The 23946-nt window shown below is 41.5% G+C and overlaps 1 protein-coding gene across 3 annotated transcripts in view; it reads right to left on the bottom strand.

Moving 5' to 3' along the window:
* The window catches only part of vav1 (vav guanine nucleotide exchange factor 1), a 104176-nt gene that overhangs the window by 18342 nt on the left and 61888 nt on the right, over window positions 1–23946 (bottom strand). For all 3 annotated transcript variants that reach the window (XM_088418583.1, XM_088418584.1, XM_088418585.1), the window contains 6 exons: window positions 16269–16405; window positions 12182–12247; window positions 11775–11806; window positions 9249–9359; window positions 9100–9187; window positions 8175–8301 (listed from right to left, as the gene is read on the bottom strand). In XM_088418583.1, the coding sequence (XP_088274709.1) occupies window positions 8175–8301; window positions 9100–9187; window positions 9249–9359; window positions 11775–11806; window positions 12182–12247; window positions 16269–16405 (561 nt within the window). The remainder of the gene's footprint in view (window positions 1–8174; window positions 8302–9099; window positions 9188–9248; window positions 9360–11774; window positions 11807–12181; window positions 12248–16268; window positions 16406–23946) is intronic.

Here is a 23946-nt window from a genome sequence, read left to right as displayed (position 1 = left end):
TACATTCCATAATCATTTTAAACAAGAGAGACAACGGTGCTAATTATGTGGTGCAGAATATCATGTACACATTTTTTTTTTTTTTTGAGTGCAGGATATTGTTTATGCGTGCAGTAGGAAGCAGATTAGTTTGTGAGCGATTTGTTGAAAATCCGGATGGCTTTTGGGTAGAAGCTGTTTGTCAGTCTGGCAGTTCTGGCTCTCAGGCTCCTGTAGTGTCTGCCTGATAGGTTCTGCCACCTTTTTCCTGTATGTTGTCTCAGCTCCACCAGTGATCAGCCCGATGACTGTAGTGTCGTCCGCATACTGAATTATGCTGGTTGATTGCCAAACTTGACATGTGTCGATATCCACGGGTTTCCCAACCTCTCTAATCTGCCCATCAGTCCCTTATCAGGTAGTGTGGCTTGAATGGGTAATTAAGTTGACAAACCCACCTCAATCGTTTTCCAAGTAGCTACATATGTGTCATTGTACCACCAATAAAAGCGACTGGGAAGCATTATTTGGGCTGCTTTGTAATAGTTTCTCAGGCAAGGGAGGCTTAAACATCTGGCCTCCTTCGGAAGTTGAAGTGTGGCAAACCTAATTCTCAGCTTTTGGCCATGCCACATGAACCTTGAAATCAGTTTTTCCCATTCTCTAAATTGATTGTCGCCCACTTCCATTGGTAGATTACTAAATAGGTATAGCAATCTTGGAAAAACCGTTCATCTTTACTGCATTTATGCTCAAACTAAGGCTCAAAAAGGGCAATAAGTTCCACCTTTGTAAATCAGTCTTAATGTTGAGAGATACTGGTTCATAGTTGCCCTGGAAAAGTCCTGAAAAATCCCTGGTCAATTGGATCCCGAGGTATTTGATGTACTCATTCTCACAATTTAGTTTAAATTCTATGCGTAAAGTGGCAGTTGGTGTGTAGTTGAGTGTCATTAACTGCATTTTCGAGGTATTAAGTTTATAGCCAGCTAGCCAATTGAAATCATTAAGGGATTACATCAACAGTGCTCCATTTTGCCTGCGTCCCCGTGTCCGTGACGCATAACTTTTCCCAGGGGACGCATATTTTTTAATCAACTTGCGTCGCTTGGACATAGTTTTTTTTGTTTTGTTTTTTTTTTAACATCAAAACCTATAAAACATCAAATAAAATAAAATAATAAAAAGGGGGGCATCTCCTCGCTGTCTGAGCAAATCACAACATTTTCTAAATATTCATAGAGGGGTTTCCATGTCTCACTGAAGGTGAGCTAGTAACGGCTCACCCAGATCCTCCTCTTATCTTTGTTTTATAAGATCTAGTGATTGAGGGCTAGATGATCCCATTAAATTATAGATGATGGATATGTCTATTTGGTCTATGTCCACTGTGAGCACCTGTTCAATCAAGGATTCAGGCGATTTGTTGGGAAAATTCGAACAGGCAGATTGAACCTGATTTGTAAGAAACGGAAAAAGTGAGACTGGGGGAGCTGAAACCGGCCGGACAACTCCCCAAAGTTGGCAAAATGGTCATCTACATACAAATCCCGGATCTGCACCTGGCTCTTGCTTCGCCACCTGGCAAAGGTAGGGTCAGAACTGGCCGGTATGAATAGATGGTTCCGGACTATCGGGGCAAGAATCGATGGTTCAATCAGGCCATCATTTTTACGAAATTGAGTCCAAATTTTTTGAGCGCTGAGGACAACCTTGTTCTAAGAAACGTTGTTTATTTTGAATGACAACCGTGTAGTAAGGAGGAAATGTAGCGGAAGCCTCGAGGACCTCAATTTCGGTCCAGGAGGGACGTGTGTCAAAACCTCTGTCCAACCAGCGGGTAAGATTTATGATATTGCATGCCCAGTAGTATTGAATAAAACTCTGTAGCGTGAGGCCACCTTGACATTTTGGTAATTGTAGCAAAGCCTTTTTAATGCGAGGGGGCTTGGCCGACCACAAAAATGATTAGATCGACGATCTAGCTGACAGAAGAAACGTTTTCTTATAAAGAGAGGATGTGTTGAAACAGATAAAGAAAATTAGGGAGCACCACCATTATGACAAAGTTGGCCCTGCCCAACAATGAAAGAGGAAAACCCGACCAGTGGGCCAAGTCCTGCTTGCATTCATTCTGAATATTTCCCAAATGGAGTCATTATGTCTATGACAATGGGGACAGACGAAGAGGGATTTTACAGATAAAGCAGCAAATTGTCAGCATAAAGGGACAGCTTATGAATGATGCCGCATCTTGAGATACACTCAATCCTCTCCACAGATCGAAGCCAAATGGCCAATGGTTCCACGACCAAAGCAAATAAGATGGGGGAAAGAGGGCAGCCCTGCCTGGTACACCGATGCAAAGTAAAAGGAGAAGAGCTGAAACAGTTTGTGATGTTATGTGCGTTTGGGGACTCATAAAGCAATCTGATCCATGAAATGAACTCTGTGCTAAAACCAAATTTTGCCAGAACATAAAACAAGTATTGCCACTCAACCCTGTCAAACGCCTTCTCCGTATCCAAGGAGACCACTACCGTAGGCGGACCAGGTCCGGTGGAGCCAATGATATTAAGAAGCTGTCTTTTATTGTACGACAAGCTCCATATAAAACCTGTCTGGTCAGCGGAAATCAATGTGGGCAATGCTTTTTGTAATCTCATTGCCAGAACTTTGGCCAGGATCTTTTGGTCAACGTTTAAAAGACTAATGGGTCTATAGCTACCGCATTCTAGGGGTTCTTTATCTTACTTCAGAAGAAAAGAAATATTAGCCTTACAAAGAGTTGAAGGCAGTCTGCCAGTGGAAAAAGCCTCATAAGTATTTCCCCAGGTGTGGAGCCACGGAGCCCACAAATGTCTTATAGAACTCTACTTCAAAGCCGTCAGGGCCTGGGGATTTACCCGCCTGCAGCTGACTAATCGCTTCACGCACCTCCGTCAGCACAAGAGGAACGCCAGGCTTTTCAGTCAAATCAGCATCGACTTTTGGGTAAGCAAGCTTTCTGAAGGATTGTGACACTCCCAGACTCCTGGTACGCACTCTGATTTATAAAGGTCTGAGTAGAAACCTAAGAAAATGTTGTTAATCTATTTAGGGTCAGAAGTGACTTCTCCGAATGACGACTTTAGCCTTGGAATTAGCCTCGAAAGCGCCACAATCCTGGCTAGGTGAGCAAGAAGTCTTCCAGCTTTATCTCCCATCTCAAAGTAACGTTGTCTGGTCCTCACAGTTTTGCCTCCACCTTCACTGTTGTTAGAGTGTCATATTCAGCCTGCAGTTTAAGATGTTCATCATAAAGAGCATGTGAAGGATCAGTGGCGTATTGTCTGTCAATTTGCAAAATACGCTCTGAGAGACAAGTTAGCCTGCCAGTTTCTACCTTCTTCCTCTGAGATTAAAATGAAATAGCTTGCCCCTGCAAATATGCCTTGAACATCTCCCATAGTATGCCTCTTGAAATGTCCGTTGTGTTGTTTATTTAAAAAAAAAAGTAGTGATTTCTTCCTGGAAAAAAAGCTTAAAATCCGTATATTTCATTAAAAATTAGAAAGCTTCCATTGGATGATTGGAGCTATGGAATTTGGAAAGTTCAAAGTTCAACCACAATGCTGTGGTACACACTGGTGGACACCCAATCCAGTAGCCTGGTGTCCAAAAGGAAAAAGTCAATCCTTGAGTGGATACGGAGAACATGGGAAAAAACATGAGAGAGCCTTATTAGATGGGTAGAGAAACCTCCAGGTGTCACTCAGACCAATTTGGTTCCCTATAGTCTTCAATGTTTTGGCAGAGTTAGCCAAACCAACAGGTTTGGAGGAGGACCTGTCTAAAATGGGATCCTGAATTGTATAATACTGATCTATGTCTGGGAAGGAGGAGAAAAGTCGGGTGATGAATCAATCGTCATCCCACACCGGAGCATAGACACTTACCAGGAGTACTGGAATATCAAACAACTTAGCCATAACGGCGACAAAGCGTTTGTTTGGGTCAGTGACCGTATTCGTGTTCAAACGGTATGCTTTTACCAATGATAATCGCCGCACCGCTATCTATCCCTTGCAGAAAATGATGAGTGGAAAGCGTGACCCATCCAGGGCCGCTTAAGGCGGGAGATCTCTGAGCACTTTAGATGAAACTCCTGGAGGAAACAAATGTCCCCATTGAGCTGTTTCAAATGAGAAAAGCACCTTTTCTCTTTTGGTAGTCCATTGATTCCCCTAACATTTCATGACACCAATCTACATCCCAGATCGGGCGAAGTACGAATATGAGACATTACTCACCCTTCACAGCAAGAGCTGGCGTGAATAACATGCAATTGGGGGGTTGGAGGTGCGGGTGAGTAGTGTTGGGGGGGCAAAAAAAAAACAAAAAACAAACAGACACATTTAGACTCTCACACACATATCTAACACACCTGCACCAGTATAGCTTCCAGTTTCTATTCAGTCTCATCACTAGCCTTACCACTCGTTGCTCTCGCACGGACAAAAAGAGAGAAAAAAAGGGACTAGCATTCAGAATATAGAGTATGAGACACAACAAATATGGAACACCTTTTTGTTGATCATGATAACAAAACAAAGTACTAAAAAAACAGAAGTACTAAAAAATAAAAAGAATTAGACATGGGGGGTGGGGGGCACTCCCTAACAACAGTGTGTCCCAAGGCATGTTTAAGTGAACCAGAGAAAACAAACTAACAATCACCCGAGGTAAAGAAATGGTCCAATGCCCCGTCCAATCATTTTAGTGCAGGCAGCCTGAACTGTATGGAAGTTGAACGACAGTGCGAAAGTTCTATCAAAAATTCACACCAAAAAAAAAAAAAAAAACTGACTTCTGTCGCACCTATAATTGAACTTTTTAAGTCTCGGCGGGGTGAACCAAAAAGGGGTCCCCGAGACTTCAATGAACACGCAGCCGATCCAACCAAGAAAATGAACAACAACAATAAATAAAGGTGGCAGCAATGTTCACCATGAACGCGAATGTAAATCACTTACAAACACATAATCACACTGCCTGTTTAATCATTGTTCTTCTGCTGGATTAAAATGAGACTACCGTCAGCAGGACTTGAAAGAATCCGAAAATAGTCATTGCAATCACTGATCGATAATAATAATCAATAATTCCGATAAAGAAGTCGAGGTCAACCGCAGCTAGCCGGCAAGCAAAATAAGCTTAAGCGACAGGTATAAAAGTTGGGCTGCAAAAAAGGATCTGTTAAGCGTGGGTGCGTTCACAAAGGCGGTAAAGGCGGTAAGAAAAACATTTTTTATCACTGTTTTTTGTGATTTGGATTGTTGCTCTACCCAGCCTTTCTCAAGTCTGCGAGAGAGAATGGAAGTAAATAGTTTATAATCCAATTTAAGGACACTAAATGGTTTATAGTTTCCACATTCTTGTTTGTCTTTTCCTTCTTTTGGGATAATTGATATGTTTGCCTCTCTCCAGGAAGGTGGAATAACCCCATCCTGTCGTACGGAATGAAATGTTCTCAGTGCCAGTGGGCTTAATATTTTCCTTAGACTGCGATACCAGTGGCTATCATACCCATCGGGGCAGACCGCCTTCCCTGGTTTCAGCCTGGAGATAGCTGTATCAATTTCTTCCATTGTAATTTTCTTTGTAAAATCCTCATACCTTGACTCCGGGATCACAGGCAAGTGCAGGGAGCTAAGGAAATTCTCTATGTCATTGTCATCTGCAGCCTTAGGCTGAGAATACAGATTTCTATTAAAAAAAAAAAAAAAAAAATCAAACCTATCCTGAATTTTCCCAAACTCAGTCTTCAATACATTAGTTGTAGGATGTCTAATTCTATATATTGTATTCTCTTTTTGTTGTTTTCTTAATTTATAGGCCAAGTATTTTGCTGATTTCCCCCCCGTTGCATGAGACAGTATTTCTGTTTTAAGAAGGTTATAGTTTTTTGGGCCTCCTGCGTATCATCAATTTCTGCTGGTAACCTTTTCATTTCTGCCTGCACAGCAAGATTTGGCTAGGTGAGGTTATAGAAATTAAATTGCCCCTCATTACAGCTTTAAGCATGTCCCACAAAATGGTGGGATGAATTTCTCCCGCATCATTGAGTTCCAGAATAACCTTTATGTCTTCCTCAATTTTCATAACAATAACAGGGTAATTAAATATTATATTCTGAATTAACAGAGAAATAGGACTGTAGTCAGAAAGGTCTCTTGTTAATATATTACAGCCTTTAACCTTGAATTCATCTATATTAAACATAAAAAAAGTAGTCAAGTCAGGCAGAAACCCTAAATGAGCTCAAATAATGCGTATAGTCCCTACTAGCAGAGCGTAACTCTCTAAAACATCCTTTATCCCCATTTCTATCAGATAAGTCTTGACCTTCCTCATGAGGGGAGAAATTTGGTTTGTAGGGTTTGAGGAGTCTAATGTGGGGTCGAGCTTGAAATTAAAATCTCCCCCACATATAACCACACCTTGAAAATTAAAATTTAGAGTGCTCCTGAAGAATAACCAGTCACTTCCTGGTGGAGCATATACATTTATAATTGTAAGATCAGCTCCTTCTATTTTTCCATTTATCTTAACATTTCTCCCTTCATCATCGCTGATTTCAGATATGTGTTCACAATTTAGTGTTCCTAAGATTAGTATTGCCACTCCTCTCTTGTGTTTTGTTTTATCTGATGAGGAGAATACATGTTTAAAGCCTTCTTTTTAATCTCAGGTGTTCCTCCAGACTCATATGCGTCTTTTGGAGTAGAGCAATATACGCTTTTTCTTTTATTAATTTTGGATAATGTCTTGTTCATTTGGACCACATTCAAAACCTCATTCACATTTAAAGAAAGTATTTTCACTGGGTTACTTTGCATCAAAAACTAAAATTCGACCAAGTCCCATGCCCCCGACAGCAGTAGACAACCGCTCACCCCACGGAAAAAAATACAACCATATGTAACAAACGTATACAGTGATCCCTCCTACTTCGCAGTCTCAGTTCTTCGCGGGTTTTTCCAGGAAAATTAAAAATATTTCAAAATAAAATAATATAAAAAATGCGCAAAAATGGAAAGAAATTGGAAAAAAAAAAAAGAAGTACATTATACACGGGGAACGCCCTCTTGGCCAAATCTGCCGTCACCTCCTCCGCCGTGTCGTAGATTTTTGGTCCATCGTAAAATACCTTCAAGCGGGCTAAATTGTGATCTGCTCCCTCCAGTATCCCATAAAGTCTGAGTATCTCCCTCCTTGAGAGAGCTCCCAAAGAGATCATTTTAGACCAGAGCTTTACGTGTATTGTAATCATCTCGGCCAACATATCCTCTGTGTTTGTGAACTTTTCTTTGTGTTTGGCCACCTTTGTTTCCACATCGCTCAGACTCAAGTTAGCTTTGTCAAGCTTGTAGTCTTGTAGTTGTTGTTTAGTGTCCTTGCGAAAGTCTTTCACTTCCCTTGCAACATTTCTCAGGTCTGACAGTATCATCGTCAAGTTTACTACATTTTCCTCACTCAATGGAAACCGTCACAACACTTGGCAGGCAAAGCTCCGCGACCAGCCCCAGGGGAGCCATCACTAGCTTGCTCAGTTAGCTCCGGCTGCGCATGAGGGGCTGGCAGCCATTACAGCTGGGGCCAATGCGAGCCATGAGGTAAGGAAGGCATGAAGGAAGCCATGAGGCACGCTGGTGGTGAAGTGACTGGGATGTCGCCACCTATGCCTGGCCTAGTGCTGGCGTCCGCTGCCTCAGGCGACGAGCTAAGAACCCAGACTAGCATTTTATTGAGGCCTGGCTGGCAGGGAATGCACGGGATTCAGCGGATGAGCTGGAGGCACGCACTGTTTGCGGAGGGGCCCAGACTTTGGCAAACATGAGATCAGGGAGCCGGACGCTGTGTTCATCACAACGGGTGACTTCAACCACTGCGACATCAGAACTGTTCTTTTCTAATATTCAATTATTTGTTCAATTTGAAATGTGGTCTGCTCGGGAGGTGGACAGAGTAAGAATTTCACTGTGGTTTCGCGCTATACATGTGACGATAAATCTCTTAGAATTGCCCCCCCCCCCCCCCCCCCCCCCCAAATTACCCTATTTACATTACAGGTACAAAAAAATATCAATAGCGTAAATCTGTTATATTGTCATGCTGTCCTACAATGATGATGCAAAAAAAAAAATCCAAACCTTTAGGAGCATCGCAGGGCTTGTGGTCATTGCTCTGCTCAGCTTGCTTGTAGGGTGTGCGTAGTGTGCAGTCCACGTCTTTGACGCACTCCTTCAGGGAGTTCTGCTGGTAGAACTCAATCATCTCCTAACAACAACAGCATTCGTCAGAGCCATCAAAAAATTAAATGTTTTTTTAACCATATTTTCTACACTATAAGACGCACCGTCAACTTTTCATATAAGGCACACCGAATTATAAGGTTGCATTGAATAGAAGCTAGTCTGAAATTGTCTGAAGAAAGGAGAAAAATAACTCTTGATTACATTGAAAGAGGGGTGTCAAAGTTGTATATACTTGAGGAAAATCGGAGGAAAATTTATTCCCAAGTGGGCCGGACATATAAAATCATGGTATACATTTATATAACTTTGAAAAAATTATTCTTTTTAAACACTGTCCAAATTGATATTAAAAACCTTAAACTATATTGTTTTGTCTTTAAAAACTTTCTGGATTCAGAAAAAGAAGAAATCACAACTTTTTTTTTTTTTAAGAAAAGTCAATGCACCTTGTTCCTATATAAAATACTTAAAACTTGGAACATATATCATATCAAAAAAGCATATCAAAATGTCAGTCATAAAAATTTTAAATGTAAAACATAACTAAAATGCAGGGGTAAAAAAATTGAACAATTTACATGGCAGTGAGGTTATTTTATTTTTTTGTCCCCCAAAAATGAAAACTGGCGCTGTATATGGTGCAGCGGATTATAAAGCGCACTCTCAGCTTTTGAGAAAATTCAAGGCCTTTGGGCGCAGCTTGTAGTGCAGAAAATACAGTTATCTCTGGGCTGTACATTAGTCGTTAGCAGGCATGGTGATGTCACAGCTATTGAACATAAGATCCACAATATCTCTGGTTTCATGTTCATGTCCTTACCACCAAACCCTTGAAGGCCCTCTTGTCGTTGATGCGGAACAGGCCGTCGCAGCATGTGATTTTGATATGCTTGATGTCCATGTTTAACCTGCCGATGCAGAACAATTACCTTCTTTGACTCATGTTACAAGGAAATGACGAGCGCTTACTTGATGCTGATGGCAAACTCTCCGCCGTCCTTCTGCCGGACCAGATAGGTTCCACAAGAGCGAGACGTGAGAAGGTTCTTGGCGGCGGGTCGGTCCATGTTGCCAGCAAACCTGCAAGCAACGTACTGACAATCACCACTGCTTCTATTGCATGAAAACTCTTATAATAAAAGTTCCTACTATTTGAAAATAAATTCTATTCGAGGAAACGATTAATATTGAAGAACAATTCATACGCAAGTGTAAGACAAAGACACTTTGAAATGACAGAATTATAGTGACAACGAAAAATGTTATAACTACATAATATATTTTATTCAGGCCAGTCAAAAAAAAAAAGGCAGAGACTTTGGCGCACCAATCCCCTGCTACAGAAGCTAGCTCTTGGGAATGTCAGAGAGGAATGTCACCTCTCTGGCAGAGAAGGAGCCTGAGCTGGTGTGTGAGGCCGAGAAGTTCCAAAAAAGTTCGACTAACCCACCATATACAGCTTAGGCTCTGGTACCAGTCCTCCAGGTTGGACTCTCTTCCACTCTGGAATTACCCACGGTGAGAGGTGCAGAGCAGGTGTGGGCGTACCTATAGCCCCCTGGCTCAGCAGCTGTACATTGAAGTTTACCCCGGTGGATGAGGGGGTAGCCTTCCTCCGCCTTTTGGAGGGCCGACGGGTCCTGACTTTTGTTCGTGCTAATGAACCAAACAGCGGTTCAGAGTACCCACCGTTCTTGTAATCCTTGGAGTGCTGGAGAGCACACCCTTTGGGGACTCCCTCCTTCTACTGGGGGACTTCAAAGCTCATGTAGGCAGTGAGAGTGAGACCTGGAGGAGCGTGACTAGGAAAAATGGACTCCCTGATCTGAACCCGAGTGGTGCTTTGTGATTTGACTTGTGTGCTCGTGACAAAATGTTCCATAACGAACACCATATTCAAACATCAGCTGTCCATATGTGTACTTGGCCCCAGGACACCCTACACCGCAATTCGATCATAGACTTTGTGGTTGTATCGTCAGATTTGTGGCCACATGTTTTGGACACTTGGGTGAAGAGAGAGGCGGAGCTGTCAACTGATCACCACCTGATGGTGTTTTACTCCGATGGAGGGGGATGATGCCAGTCAGGCATGGCAGACCCAAACATACCGTGAGGGTAAAGTTAAAGAATTAATAGGCATAGTCACCTGTCAGAAGGAGTTTCAACCCCCACCTCCGGCAGAATTTCTTCCACATCCCGTGGGAGGTGGTTGACATTAAGTCTGAATGGACCATGTTCCGCACCTACATTATGGAGGCGGCTGATCGATGTTGTGGTCATAAGGTGGTTGGTGCCTGTCATGGTGGCAATCCCCGGACCCGCTGGTGGACACCAGCTGTAAGGAATGCCATCAAGCTGAAGAAGGAGTTCTATCGGGCCTTTTTGCCCTGTGGGACTCGAGAGGCAGCTGACGGGTAATGACTGGCCAAGTGTGCGGCTTCAGCGTCCCTGAGGAAAAAACTCAGGCATGGGAGGAGTTCGGTGAGGCTATGGAAAACGACTTCTGGACAGCTTTGAGGAAATTCTGGTCCACCATTCGGCGTCTCAGAAGGGGTAAGCAGTGCATTATTAACACTCTGTAAAGTGGAGATTGGGTGCTGCTGACCTCAACTCTGGATGTAGTGAACCGGTGGGTAGAATACTTCGAAGACCTCCCCATTTCCACCAACACGTCTTGAACCTCCGAGGTGGGATCTCCCATCTCTGAAGTCACTGAGGTGGTCAAAAAACTCCTTTGTCACTGATTCTGTTCATTATCTTTATAGACAGAATCTCTAAGCCCAGCCGAAGTGTTGAGGGGGTCCGGTTTGGGAGTCTCAGCATTTCATCTCTGCTATTTGCAGATGATGTGGTCTGTTGGCTTCTTCAGGCAGTGACCTCCACCTCTCACTGGAGCGGTTCGCAGCCATGTGTGAAGCAAATGACCACCTCCAAGTCCGAGACCATAGTCCTCAGTCGGAAAAGGGTCTTTCTCTGGGTCTGCGCTCTCTGTGTCGGGGATGAGGTCCTGCCCCAAGTGGAGATGTGTCAGTATCTTGGGGTCTTGTTCACGAGTGAGGGTAGGATGTAGCGGAAGATCGACAGGTGGATCGGTGCAGCGTCTGCTGTGTTTTGGACACTGTACTTTATTGTGGTGAAGAAAGAGCTGAGCCGAAAGACAAAGCTCTCCATTTACTGGTCGAATTACATTCCTACCCTCACCTATGGTCACGAGCTGTGGGTCGTGACCAAAAGAATGAGATCCCAGATACAAGAAATCAAAATAAGTTTCCTCTGCTGGGTGTCCTTGCTCTCACTTAGAGATGTTTCTGGGCTGGCCTGGAAGTCTGGGTTTCCCTGCTGAGGCTTCTGCCCCCCCCCCCCCCCCCCCCCCTCCACACACACACACACACACACACACACACACACACACACACACACACACCCCGACCTAACTCCCGATAAGTGGAAGATAATGAATGGATGGATATTTTTCAATGCAATAAAACTCACCAACTGAAAGCAGACAGGTCAGGTGTGGGCCTCTGTAGGAAAAGGTGAAATCACAATGTTGTTAGCTGCTAAACAGTCTCACTCACCTGCTTTTAAAAGCACATTTTATTTTATCACATGCAGTGGATGGAAATAGTCTACACACCCTGCCTCAAATGCCATGTCTTTGTAATTACAAGCGACTACAAAAAATGTATTGCAAAGTTTTGGAAAAACCAAAAACAAGTCTTTGCCTGGGGAAGCAGAAAAACAACTGGGATAGTTCCAAAGGTCTGCACACCCTCTTGTGACTAAGTTCCGAATAATCGAGCCCATTCACACTTATATGAACCTATAAAGTAGAGCGTTCTCCTTGACTTTTGCTGAGATTTTTTTTGCAAGCGCCATATGCCATTTATGCAACTCACACATGAGAAAGGGATAACTCTGCGGCAGGGGAACCAGCCTGTCTGACCTCCAGTCAAGTTTCGACCCTGAGTGGCAGAGAACAGATGATTTATTATTTCATTCAAAATTAACTGTCCAGTTTTTATTGAATGTGTATGCTAGGCTCAAAACATACACAGTATTTTTTGCACAGCAGTTTTAAAATTTTGTGGAACATTTTTTTTGCTGGTTAATCCCATGAAACTATATACAGAAATATTTTTCTTTTTCTTTTTTTTAATTTAGGTTTTATGTCAACATGTATACCAATATCGAATACATGATAAACTTTTAGCAATTTTGGACATACAAATTGACATACAAACCCCACCCTACACCCACCCACATCATAGCTCATCTTTGAATAAACAAGTTGTAATGTAAAAAATATTAAATCAAAATAATACATCAAAAAGAAAACTACATCACAGAAAAGTACGGTGTCTTTAAAATATGTATCAGTTTTATTTCATATTTATTTAAGTAAGGATTTTCAGGGTAAAGATCCAAAATACCGAGTTTAAGAGTTAGAAGAATTGGCTTGCTTATAATTTTGGAAATTATAATTATTTCCAGAAGTTCTGTATTTTATCACATTCCCATATACAGTGTAAAAATGTGCCTTTGTGAATTTGACATTTCACACATATGTCTGGAATATGTGAATTGAATTTGTTCTTCTTTACTGGGGTAATGTATAATCTCATTATCCAGTTTTATTGTATCAGTTTGAATCTGGAATTCATCAATATTTTGTGAGCTTCAGAGCATATTTGGCTCCATTCATAATCTAGTACCGGTATATCCTCACCCAAGTCTACACTCCACAATTTTCTCTTTGTGTCTGATGACTCTGGAATATGTTGAAAATAGCTTGTATAACATAGGGATCTGATCTTTGTCCCGGTGAGGTTGAGTTACATACTTTTCTAGTGCCAACAACAGGGGGTGAGAATTTGAATAGTTTAGTAAATGAGCACATGAAACTACGCATCTGCAGGTAATTTAAAAAAGTGGGACTGTGGAATGTTAAATTTGTCTTTAATTTCATTAAAAGATATAAATGTGTCACTATTATAAAGGTCCATAATCCTACGAATTCCTTTTTGTGACCACTGTTTAAAGCCCAAGTCATTTTTACCTGGTTTGAATTCTGTATTTCCCCAGATTGGTGTAAGACAGGCTAGAAGTGGGCTATCCCCTAATGCTTGGTGCCCACAGTGGTGGCCCATCAGGGCCAGCAAGGCCTTATCTGGTAGACTAAAATAACCTGACATTACCATCACTATAATAAACTATAATAATTATAATATAAGTCAATTTCATTTTACATTTATTTTTATTAAAAAATATATCATTTATATATAAAATTATTCTCCATATTCAGTTCTTCGGTTCTTTTCGTGTCACATTATATCAATTTGGTTACGCACCTAGCAGTCCTGTAGTTTTTTGTTATAGTTTTAAGCCATGCAGAATTCAGCTAACTTGTGCCACCAGGCTTTATGAAATCTGCCTTAGCCAGAAGCCGGGGCATTCGCATCAACACGGCACGGGCTTGTAGGCAAGCGCAGGTGGATATGTGAGCCGTCCGTATACTTAATAGACCACTGTAATAGCCAATCGAGCGGACTCACGTTGAACGTGACGTGACTGTATGCTCACTGCAGGAAGGCAGTGCTATCTTGAGCCACCATACTTAACGTTCGAAGTAGTTAAAGTAGTTAAAGTTATTTAAAAAAAAAGAAAAAAGCATGTTGCAATGGTTGCTCAACCATGAGCTAGCCGTTAGCTCATGATTAAGCAACCATTGAGCGTATGTTGAAGCCAGACCTGCAGATATTTAGCAGAAAGTTCAAATCTAATCGCTTGTGGGTTTTTTTGTGTTTTTTTTAACCTACAATGGCTGAAGAAGAGCAAAAGTGAAATTGGACCGACGCGACTTCCAGCATTGGCATCCATGTCAATACATAAGAATTTATTATTGGAAATAAAATGCAGAAACTCCGGGTCCAGGTTTTTCCTGTTGTGGATTTATTTTGTGGAGTTTTAGTTGTTTGGCCTATGAGTTCATGTTATTTTTCATTAGCGTCTGTCGTTAGTGTACCGGTAATTTGTGTCACCTGTCATGAGCGTGTTCCAGCTCGAGTGTCTCCTCCACGCTGCCTTCTCGCTCCGTCCAGCTGTTTTGTGTTTGCGCAATTTTTGTCCTTTAAAGTGCCAGTTTAGTTATTTAGTTGTCTAATGTCTATGTATAATGTCGTATGATGTTTTTGCCGTCCGCACTTGTGCCAGTTCCGCAAATTTCCTGTCTCGCTCTCATTGTCCCCGCCCCCCCGAGTTTTTTTTTTTTTTCTGTTGTTACTTTTGATCCAGTGTTTTTTCGTGTTTCACCCAGGTTCTGCGAGTAATATTTTTGTTGAGCTCATCTCATATCCTGCCTCTGCATTTTGGATCCAGCTTCCCACAGCTGTCACCAACATGCCGCGTCGATATGAGACTTGATGGACTTCATGAAACTTTGTGGACAAAAATTTATAATTGTTAATTATTTTAAGTTTTGGCAGTATCACGTATAATGATAGGTTTTAATTGATGATGCGGGTTTATTGATATTTAAATGCTCCAGAAAATAGCCTGTGCAGCCCAGTAGTGGGCATGAGGGGTCGAATCACTGAAGGCTTAAGTGTGAAATGCACGGACCGCCACTGGGTGCCCCTCATACCATATCATCAAAGTATTCTTAACAAACGGATTTGGTGTGTTTTTCTTTAAATTCTTTAACAGAGTCAGAGTATAGATCAAGTCCTAGTAGTTTTGTGGACAGTGCCTCCATTTTTACCCAGGATAATTGTGACTTGGGTAAAAACCACATTCTGGCAGCTCTTAATTGAGCTTCCCAGTAATACCAGATTAGGTTTGGTACCTTTAGACCATCTCTCTCAAATGGGAGATTGTCACATCCCTGGCTTATCATGTCTTTTTTGTTGAAGGCGAGGTCCTCCTGCCATGACGAGAGGGCGGGGTCACTGGCCGCGCACCTGACGACCATCATCATCAAGGCCTTACTTAAGGCGGCCGGCACAGGAGGACAATCGCCGGGTTATTTCTTGAGCCTCTCTTCATCGAAGCCCTAGTCGTTCCAGTGTTTTCTAATCTCGAGTCTCCGCAGTCACGCGTTTTCTTTGTACTTTGCCTTATGCTTTTTTGCTTCGTTGCTCGTTTGCCTTTTGCTACTCCTCCGGGCCTCTTTTTGTTGTTCCTAGTTTTTTGATTGTCCTCCTGCTGACCCCGTCCCCTTGTGCCAGACTATTTAATCGTTTAGACCTGTTTGGTCTCTCCTTTTGTAGCACCTTTTTCCCCACGCTTGCCGTGCGATTTTTGTTAATAAATCTTTGAAGCTGAACCCAGCGTGTCGTGTCGGGGTCCTCCACCCACTCGTGTCTCGGGGTTATTCATAACAGAGATAAAGCAATGTGAGATGAAGCCTTTGGCGTCTATTTTTCCAGATAATTCATTCCATAATATTTTCATGTCGTGGAAGAAATTGCGTGGAAGTGGGAGTGGAATAGACTGAAATAAATAGACATTTTGGGAGGATATTAATTTTTAAAATGTTTATACGACCAATCAAAGTGAATTATTTTACAAATAAACTTAATAAAATAAATCAGGTGCTTTTTTAATAAAACATAAGTAATAAAGACAGAGAATGGGGGAATTAATTGTTTTAAATGATTTAAAATGCATTATTAAGGACCTTGACAGTTAATAATTCGTTAATTCGCAAAAAATTAAGGAAAAATTATGCAAATCGTAACTAAAATCTGTCACTTTAAATGTTTTTATTTTACAAATAAACTTCATAACATTATTCCACTGGATTTTAAATAAAAAAATGAGTAATAAAGATATACAAAAATCACAATAAAAATACATACATAAAAATTTAAGAAAATTGCAAAACATGTCATTGCCCTTTATTTATAACTTTATATGCAGCTAAAAAAAACAAAAACAGATAAAACAGTTAATTTCTCATGAGAATGAAAATCAAAGCAGACGCACCTCCCACCAAGACAACTCGGCCTCCGCCCGCATCAGCTCCACCACGTCGCCCTTGGAGAGGTGCAACGGGCGGCCAAAGCTGGTGGGCGGCGGCGGCAGCCCGAAGTATTCCTGGCACACTTCCATCTTGGGAAACCCTGCGCATCACACATTAGGCATTATTATACAGCAGTGATGTGTAGTCAGGGCAGGCAGGTATCACTCTCAGAGTTTTAAAATAAATATTAATGTTTGTTGGCTGGTATTCACTTATCAATCCATTTTCCATTTTAATCCAAAATTAAAATCGTTTTTGATCATTAAATATGGCAACATTTCTGTAAGTACAAATACAGGGAGATGTGCTGTGAGGGCACACCAGGGATGGGCAAACTATGGCCCGCAGTCCGGATCCAACCCGTTGGTCTTTCTAATCCGGCCCGCCTATGATGGCACAGAATTAAGGTTTGGTTTGAATTATTCCATTCATTTCATTTTGACTTGTTATGACAGACATTCCAACACCAGATGTCACTGACGTCGCAATAACATGATTTTGCAGCGCCTCGAAGAAGAATGAGAGAGCCAGAGAGAGAGCAAATGAGTGAGCCATTTTCAATTATCGCTCTTCTATTGGTCAGATCAGAACCCATCTGCAGCAATGTCAAAGAAAAAAAAGTTGACAGTGAGCACTTGGTGTTTATGAAACAATGGAGGCTTAAATATATACATACACACAGTAGCTTGCAAAATTATTTGGCCCCCTTGAACTTTGACCTTTTGCCACATTTCAGGCTTCAAACATAAAGATATAAAACTAATTTCTTGTGAAGAATCAACAAGTCGGACACAATCATGAAGTGGAACACACTTTATTGGATATTTTAAACTTTTTTTAACAAATAAAAAATGAAAAATTGGGCGTACAAAATCATTCAGCCCCATTGAGTTAATACTTTGTAGCGCCACCTTTTGCTGCAATTACAGCTGCAAGTCGCTTGGGGTATGTCGCGATCAGTTTTGCACATAGATAAACTGATATTTTTGCCCATTCCTCCTTGCAAAACAGCTCGAGCTCAGTGAGGTTGGATGGAGAGCGTGAACAGCAGTTTTCAATTCGTTCCACAGACTCTCTATTGGATTGAGGTCTGCACTTTGGCTTAGCCATTCTAACACCTTTATGTTTTTTGGTGAACCATTCCATTGTACGTTTTGCTTTATGTTTTGGATCATTGTCTTGTTTGAAGACAAATCTCCGTCCCAGTCTCAGGTCTTTTGCGGACTCCATCAGGTTTTCTTCCAGAATGGTCTTGTATTTGGCTCCATCCATCTTCCCATCAATTTTAACCATCTTCCCTGTCCCTGCTGAAGAAAAGCAGGCCCAAACCATGGTGCTGTCACCACCATGTTTGACAGTGGGGATGCTGTGTTGAGGGTGATGAGCTTGGCTGCTTTTACGCCAAACATTAATGTCTTGCATTGTTGCCAAAAAGTTCGATTTTGGTCTCATCTGACCAGAGCACCTTCTTCCACATGTTTGTGTGTCTCTCAGGTGGCTTGTGGCAAACTTTAAACGACACTTTTTATGGATATCTTTAAGAAATGGCTTCCATCTTGCCACTCTTCCATAAAGGCCAGATTTGTGCAGTATACGACTGATTGTTGTCCTATGGACAGATTTTCCTACCTCAGCTGTAGACCTCTGCAGTTCATCCAGAGTGATCATGGGCCTCTTAGCTGCATCTCTGATCAGTCTTCTCCTTGTATGAGCTGAAAGTTTAGGGGGACGGCCAGATCTTGGTAGATTTGCAGTGGTCTGATACTCCTTCCATTTCAAAACTATTGCTTGCACAGTGCTCCTTGGGATGTTTAAAGCTTGGAAAATCTTTTTGAAGCCAAATCCAGCTTTAAACTTCTCCACAACAGTATCTCGGACCTGCCTGGTGTGTTCCTTGTTCTTCATGATGCTCTCTGCGCTTTAAATAGACCTCTGAGACTATCACAGTGCAGGTGTATTTATACAGAGACTTGATTACACACAGGTGGATTCCATTTATCATCGTTAGTCATTTAGGTCAACATTGAATCATTCAGAGATCCTCACTGAACTTCTGGACAGAAACTTGCTGCACTGAAACTAAAGGGGCTGAATGATTTTGCACGTCCAATTTTTCATTTTTTATTTGTTAAATTTTTTAAAAATATCCAATAAAGTGTGTTCCACTTCATGATTGTGTCCCACTTGTTGTTGATTCTTCACAAGAAATTAGTTTTACATCTTTATGTTTGAAGCCTGAAATGTGGCAAAAGGTCACAAAGTCCAAGAGGGCCAAATAGTTTCGCAAGCCACTGTATATGTATGTATGTATATATATATATATATATATATATATATATATATATATATATATATATATATATATATATATAATATTTCTTTATTTATTTTTTTATTTTTTTTGTGTAGTCTGGTCCAAGGCTGTATGTCTTATTTGCCAAGAAACCGTGCCAGTTTTAAAAGAATAGCAGCCGTCACTTGTCCACCAAGGCGTCTAATTTATGCCAGCAACTATTTGATACAAAGAATGCACAACTACCACTGACAGGTTGGTCACTAGTGTGCAGGCTTAGCAAAACACCCTTGTTTGAGTAACTTCCACCCAAGAAGCTAACACAAAGACAAGTTATTTACTGCCTTTCAAACTAGCAAAAGCCATCATGCCTTTCTCCAAAGACAAATTTTCTTAAAGAGTGCAAGGTAGAGACCTCAAGTATTTTATGTCCTCAGCTCAAGAACAAATTTGAAACTAGAGCAGCAAGCAGCTATAACGGGCCCTTGCAGACCTGTGCACATTGGAGTATGAACAGGTTGGGGTATGAATACGTTTGAGTATAAACATGTTTGTGCATATGCAGGTGAACATTATAATTCAGTGTTTTAGAAAATATCAAATTTTCATTAGCATTTGTTCAACGGGCTAAACAGAGTAAATAGAAATGTAAAAATTATGTTAACCTTTGTGTTAATATTTCTGTTTATAAATCATTATGGATTTACCAGCAGAGTAATTATGAGGAAGATCTGACACATCTGATCACATTGTGATCTTTGGTCACAAAGACTAAAAAGATGCTATATTTTGGGATACTACTAGGTGGCATTAGTAGTACAATTAAAGTTAAGATCATAATTGTTGTCAGTCAGCATTCAGTCAATGGGTGTCAACACAGTATATGTGGAATGCGGCACAGAGACAAATGGCTCTTTGTTCTTTTCTATTTGTTTTTTGCTCTTTATTCCTGTACCAAGAGACTGGTTGGTTAGGTGGTCCATCGTAGTCGAAGATGGAAGTCATAGCTTACATTTTGTTGATCTGGATGGTGTCTGCTAATGGTGCACGCTAAATTTGAAGTTGCTCGGGTCAACAGTTTAAGAGATATTTGTTTGGGACCTGCAAATGTACAAAAACGGGGCAAAATGGCTCATGTAAAAGTTCATATCTCCGGTTCTGTACATCCCAGCATATGGGTCGCGCTGACTTTTTTGTGGGTCCTGCATATAGCTTTTTTTTTCTTTGCTGCCACTAGGTGGCGCTCACACAACAATGAAAAAAAAAGTGTGTTGAGCATTGGACTCCCAATTACTTCCAATTACATTAACTTTTACTGTGTTGGCTAGATTTTGAGGCAGTGTAAAGGCCACGCCCATAAACGAAAAGTCATAAAACTTGAGAATCTCAATCTTCTCCTGAGTAATTTTCAGTTAATTTAGAGGCATAGCACAGTACATGAAAATGTTAAAAAGTAACATTTTTGTCTGCCACCAGGTGTCACTATATGTAATTTGGAAATTTACCATATAGAAGATCTTAATTATACTGTAAACTTTCAGATTATTTTTAAAGCTTGTTTAGTTGAGTTATAAAGGTTTTTGTTACTGTGGGCGAAGGAAATATTGATTTCATATTTTGAAGCCCCACCTCAATCATATATTGCACCGGATCTTGACGATTTTTGGACCAATTGTGTCTCTAAGTCTGATAATGCTCCACGCCAAATTGGAAGTTGATCTGATCAATCGTTTAAGAGAAGAAGGACGCCGGTGTAGACTTGCAAATGCCCGTAAATGGGTCTAAGTGGCACATTAAAAAATACATAACTTTTTGACTTTTCTTTGACTTTTTTTGTAGGTCTTAGGGTCGTACAATTGTGTAAAAATTTTCTTAGGTGTAATTTAAACCAACCGGTTTTAGCTGCAATCATTCGACTAATGACATTTTTTGGCTACCCCTGGTTGGCCCTAGCATTATAATGCAATGTATGTTTGTCGATGTATTATGGAATGGACTCTCTTCCAATGTGTGAAAAAGTGCAAAGATCAGATCATGTGGGTCAAATTACAGCAGCTTTTACTGTTCAGATAAGTCTTCGGAAGTAAAACTGGCGTATATGACACGCCCATTATCGGAAATTCGTATTATTTGGTCAAGGGCATTAGGTGTGTCCGGAGGCTTGTCAGAATAGATTTTAGTGATATTACTCTAACGGACTCAACAAAGTACGTCAAAACGTTAAAAAAGTCCTTTGATTTTTGCTGCCACTAGGTGGCGCTCGCAGTACGCCAAAAATTGGTTTGTAAACGCCAATCAACTACAGTATTTGAAATTTTTGAAAAGATAAGACCATCTGGGCTCAGTTACAGAAACTTATTATTGGTGAGACATCGGACTTTGAGGTGACGTGCAGGCCACACTCATCATCGAAAAGTCGTAAAATTTGAGAACCTTCATGTTCCATGCCTCAATGCTTTTCTAGCCAATTTTCAGTTCAATTTCTCAAACAGGATTAGCACAGTAGATGAAAGTGTAAAAAACGGAGTTATTAAGGTTTTTGTTACTCATGGCGAAGGAAATTTGAAACACATATTTTGAAGCACCGCCCCCACCATTTATGTGAGCTGATCTTCACGAAATTTTGCCCAGTTGTTCTCCTATGACTGATAATGAAGCACGCCAAATGTAAAGTTGATCGGGTCAAGGGTTTCGGTACCATAAAATGTACAAAACGAGTCAAATAGCACATTCAAAAGTTGATAACTGTGGTTCTGTACATCCCAAAATATGGCACTCTATGATTTTTTTTGTGGGTCATGAGGTCCTACAAATGCCTAAAAAAATGTGTAGCTCTAGGTCAAACGGGTCAGAACTGGCTGCAGTTTTAGGATCAACTGGGTTCAACTACAGCAACTTTTACTGAGTTGGGGAAACAGTTGGCGTACAGAACACGCCCATTATCACAAAGTCATAACTTTTAGTAACAGTCATCCTCCATGTCTTGATGGTATTCTGACAAATTTTCAGTTCATTTACTCTTACGGGCTTAGCACAATACATGAGAGTAAAAATTTGACATTTTAGTCTGCAACTAGGTAGTGCTATATTTATTTTGAGAATTTATCTTGCAGTTGTTTTAAGGCACTGACTCGTAATTTTTCTCTCAAATTTCTGATTTGTTGAAGCTTGTACATTGGAGTTATTCAGGTTTTTGTCACTCATGGCGAAGGAAATTTGAAACACATTTTCAACTATCTTTTGCACAAGTTCATCAATGTTTGGGGTCAGGCTTTGAGCTGAGGAAATCCTCAGAACTGAGTGAAGGTGTTCATTAGTAAGTCGACCTCTGTGTGATGTTTTGTTCAGCTTCATTAATGAAAACAGTTGTTCACACAGGTATGTGCTGCCAAACATAGACAACGTTTGAGCAGCCTGGGTGCGCAGCTGGGGCACTGTGTCGGGGAGGAAGCGCGCAAACTCCACAGCACCCACTGCTGCGTATTTTGCCTTCAGCGCATCATTGCATTGTAGCTCAATCAACTCCATTTGGAGGTTTGGCGGTGAGCTTTATACATCAACTGCAAATGGATTACTGAGCAGTGCAAACCTGCTTTTTTGTGCTTCAAAGTCAGCAAATCGCCGCTGAAAGTCAGCGGCAAGTACACTAATTTTATCAGCAAACTCTGCGCTCGGGAAAACATTGGTGGACAGCTTATCTTTCATGGTTTGACAGCTAGGAAAGTGGCTCAAGTTTACTTTCTGCATTTGTGCCTCCCACAGAGTCAGTTTAGTTTGAAACGACTTCACTGTACTGTACATATCAGAAGATGACACGAGCCCGACCCTGCAGTTGCAGGTTCATTGCATTCAGATGAGTCCTAATGTCACATAGAAAGGCCATTTCACACAAAAACCTTTCGTCTCGGAGTTGTGTTGTGTCTTTCCCTTTGCTGTCCAAGAACAGACAAATCTCCTCACGAAGCTCAAAACATCTATGCAGCACCTTTCCCTGGCTTAGCCACCGCACCTCAGTGTGATAGGGCAAATCACCATGCTCCGTTTCTAACTCGCTCACAAATGACTTGAACTGGCGGTGATTTAACCCTTTGGCTCTGATAAAGTTAACTGCGCACGTGATGGTGCTCATTACATGTTTCATTTTCAAGGCTTTACCACACAACGACTCCTGGTGTATGATACAGTGATACGCTGTCAGCTCACCAGAGACGTTTTCCTTCTGCATCTTCTCCCGTATCTTTGCCACCAGTCCACTTCTATGTCCACACATCGCAGGTGCTCCGTCTGTTGTCAAACCCACAAGTTTGTCCCAAGGCAGCTCCATCTCGTTTACACATCTTGAGACCTCTTCATACAAATCATGTCCTGTAGTGGTGCCATGCATTGGACGTAACGCTAACAACTCCTCTGTCACGTTTAGGCTGGAGTCCACTCCGCGGATGAAAACTGACAACTGGGCAATGTCAGAAATGTCCGTGCTCTCGTCCACAGCCAGGGAATATGCGATGAAATCCTTTCCCTTGTTAACAAGCTGCTCTTTTAGATTGATAGACAACAGGTCTACTCGCTCAGCAATGGTATTTCTGCTCAGGCTGACGTTTAAAAAGAGCTGTCTTTTGTCGGGGCAAACTTCGTCACAGACTTTAAGCATACAGTTTTTTATGAACTCGCCCTCTGTAAATGGCCGGGCTGATTTAGTGATCTCCTCTGCTAAAATAAAACTTGTCTTAACAGCAGCCTCGCTTTCTGACTTGGCTTTTCTGGAGACCCTGTCGAGATTTGAGGCCTCGTTTTAATTCCTCGACCTTCTGTAGCCTTTGTTCCATGTCCACAATCTTGTTTTTGTCCGCGTGTTTGGTTTCATGATGCCGTCTCATATTATACTCTTTCATCACCGCCACGCTTTCTCCACATATTAAACACACGGGTTTTCCAGCTACCTCCGTGAACATGTACTCTAACTCCCACCTTGCTTGAAACCCCCGGTTTTCATGGTCCACCTTCCGTTTTGCCATTGTTGATGGGTATCTGTAAGATAACTTTTACTGTTATGCTAATGTGACAATGTGTAATAATGTGCTAATAAACAATTAAATGAAACCGCCTCCCGCTCGGCGCGCCCCCGTTGCATTGTGGGAAATGTAGTATTGGTGCGTACATTATATCTGCGGGCTGCTGATTTGCAGCGGCCTGCGGGCCGGATCTAATAATAAATCAATATCATCACGGGGGCCAGATAAAACCCTCTCGCGGGCCTGATGTGGCCCGCGGGCCTTGACTTTGACATGTGGGTGTTAGCCTATCTTCACGAAATTTAGCTCAGTTGTGCCCCTGTGTCTGATAATGGT

Source organism: Hippichthys cyanospilos, chromosome 7, assembly GCF_059441005.1.
Source record: "Hippichthys cyanospilos isolate Australia breed blue-spotted pipefish chromosome 7, RoL_Hcya_1.0, whole genome shotgun sequence".
Lineage (NCBI taxonomy): Eukaryota > Metazoa > Chordata > Actinopteri > Syngnathiformes > Syngnathidae > Hippichthys > Hippichthys cyanospilos.
The sequence above is the reverse complement of the archived record's forward strand: the minus strand, read 5'-3'. Positions and strand labels throughout refer to the sequence as shown.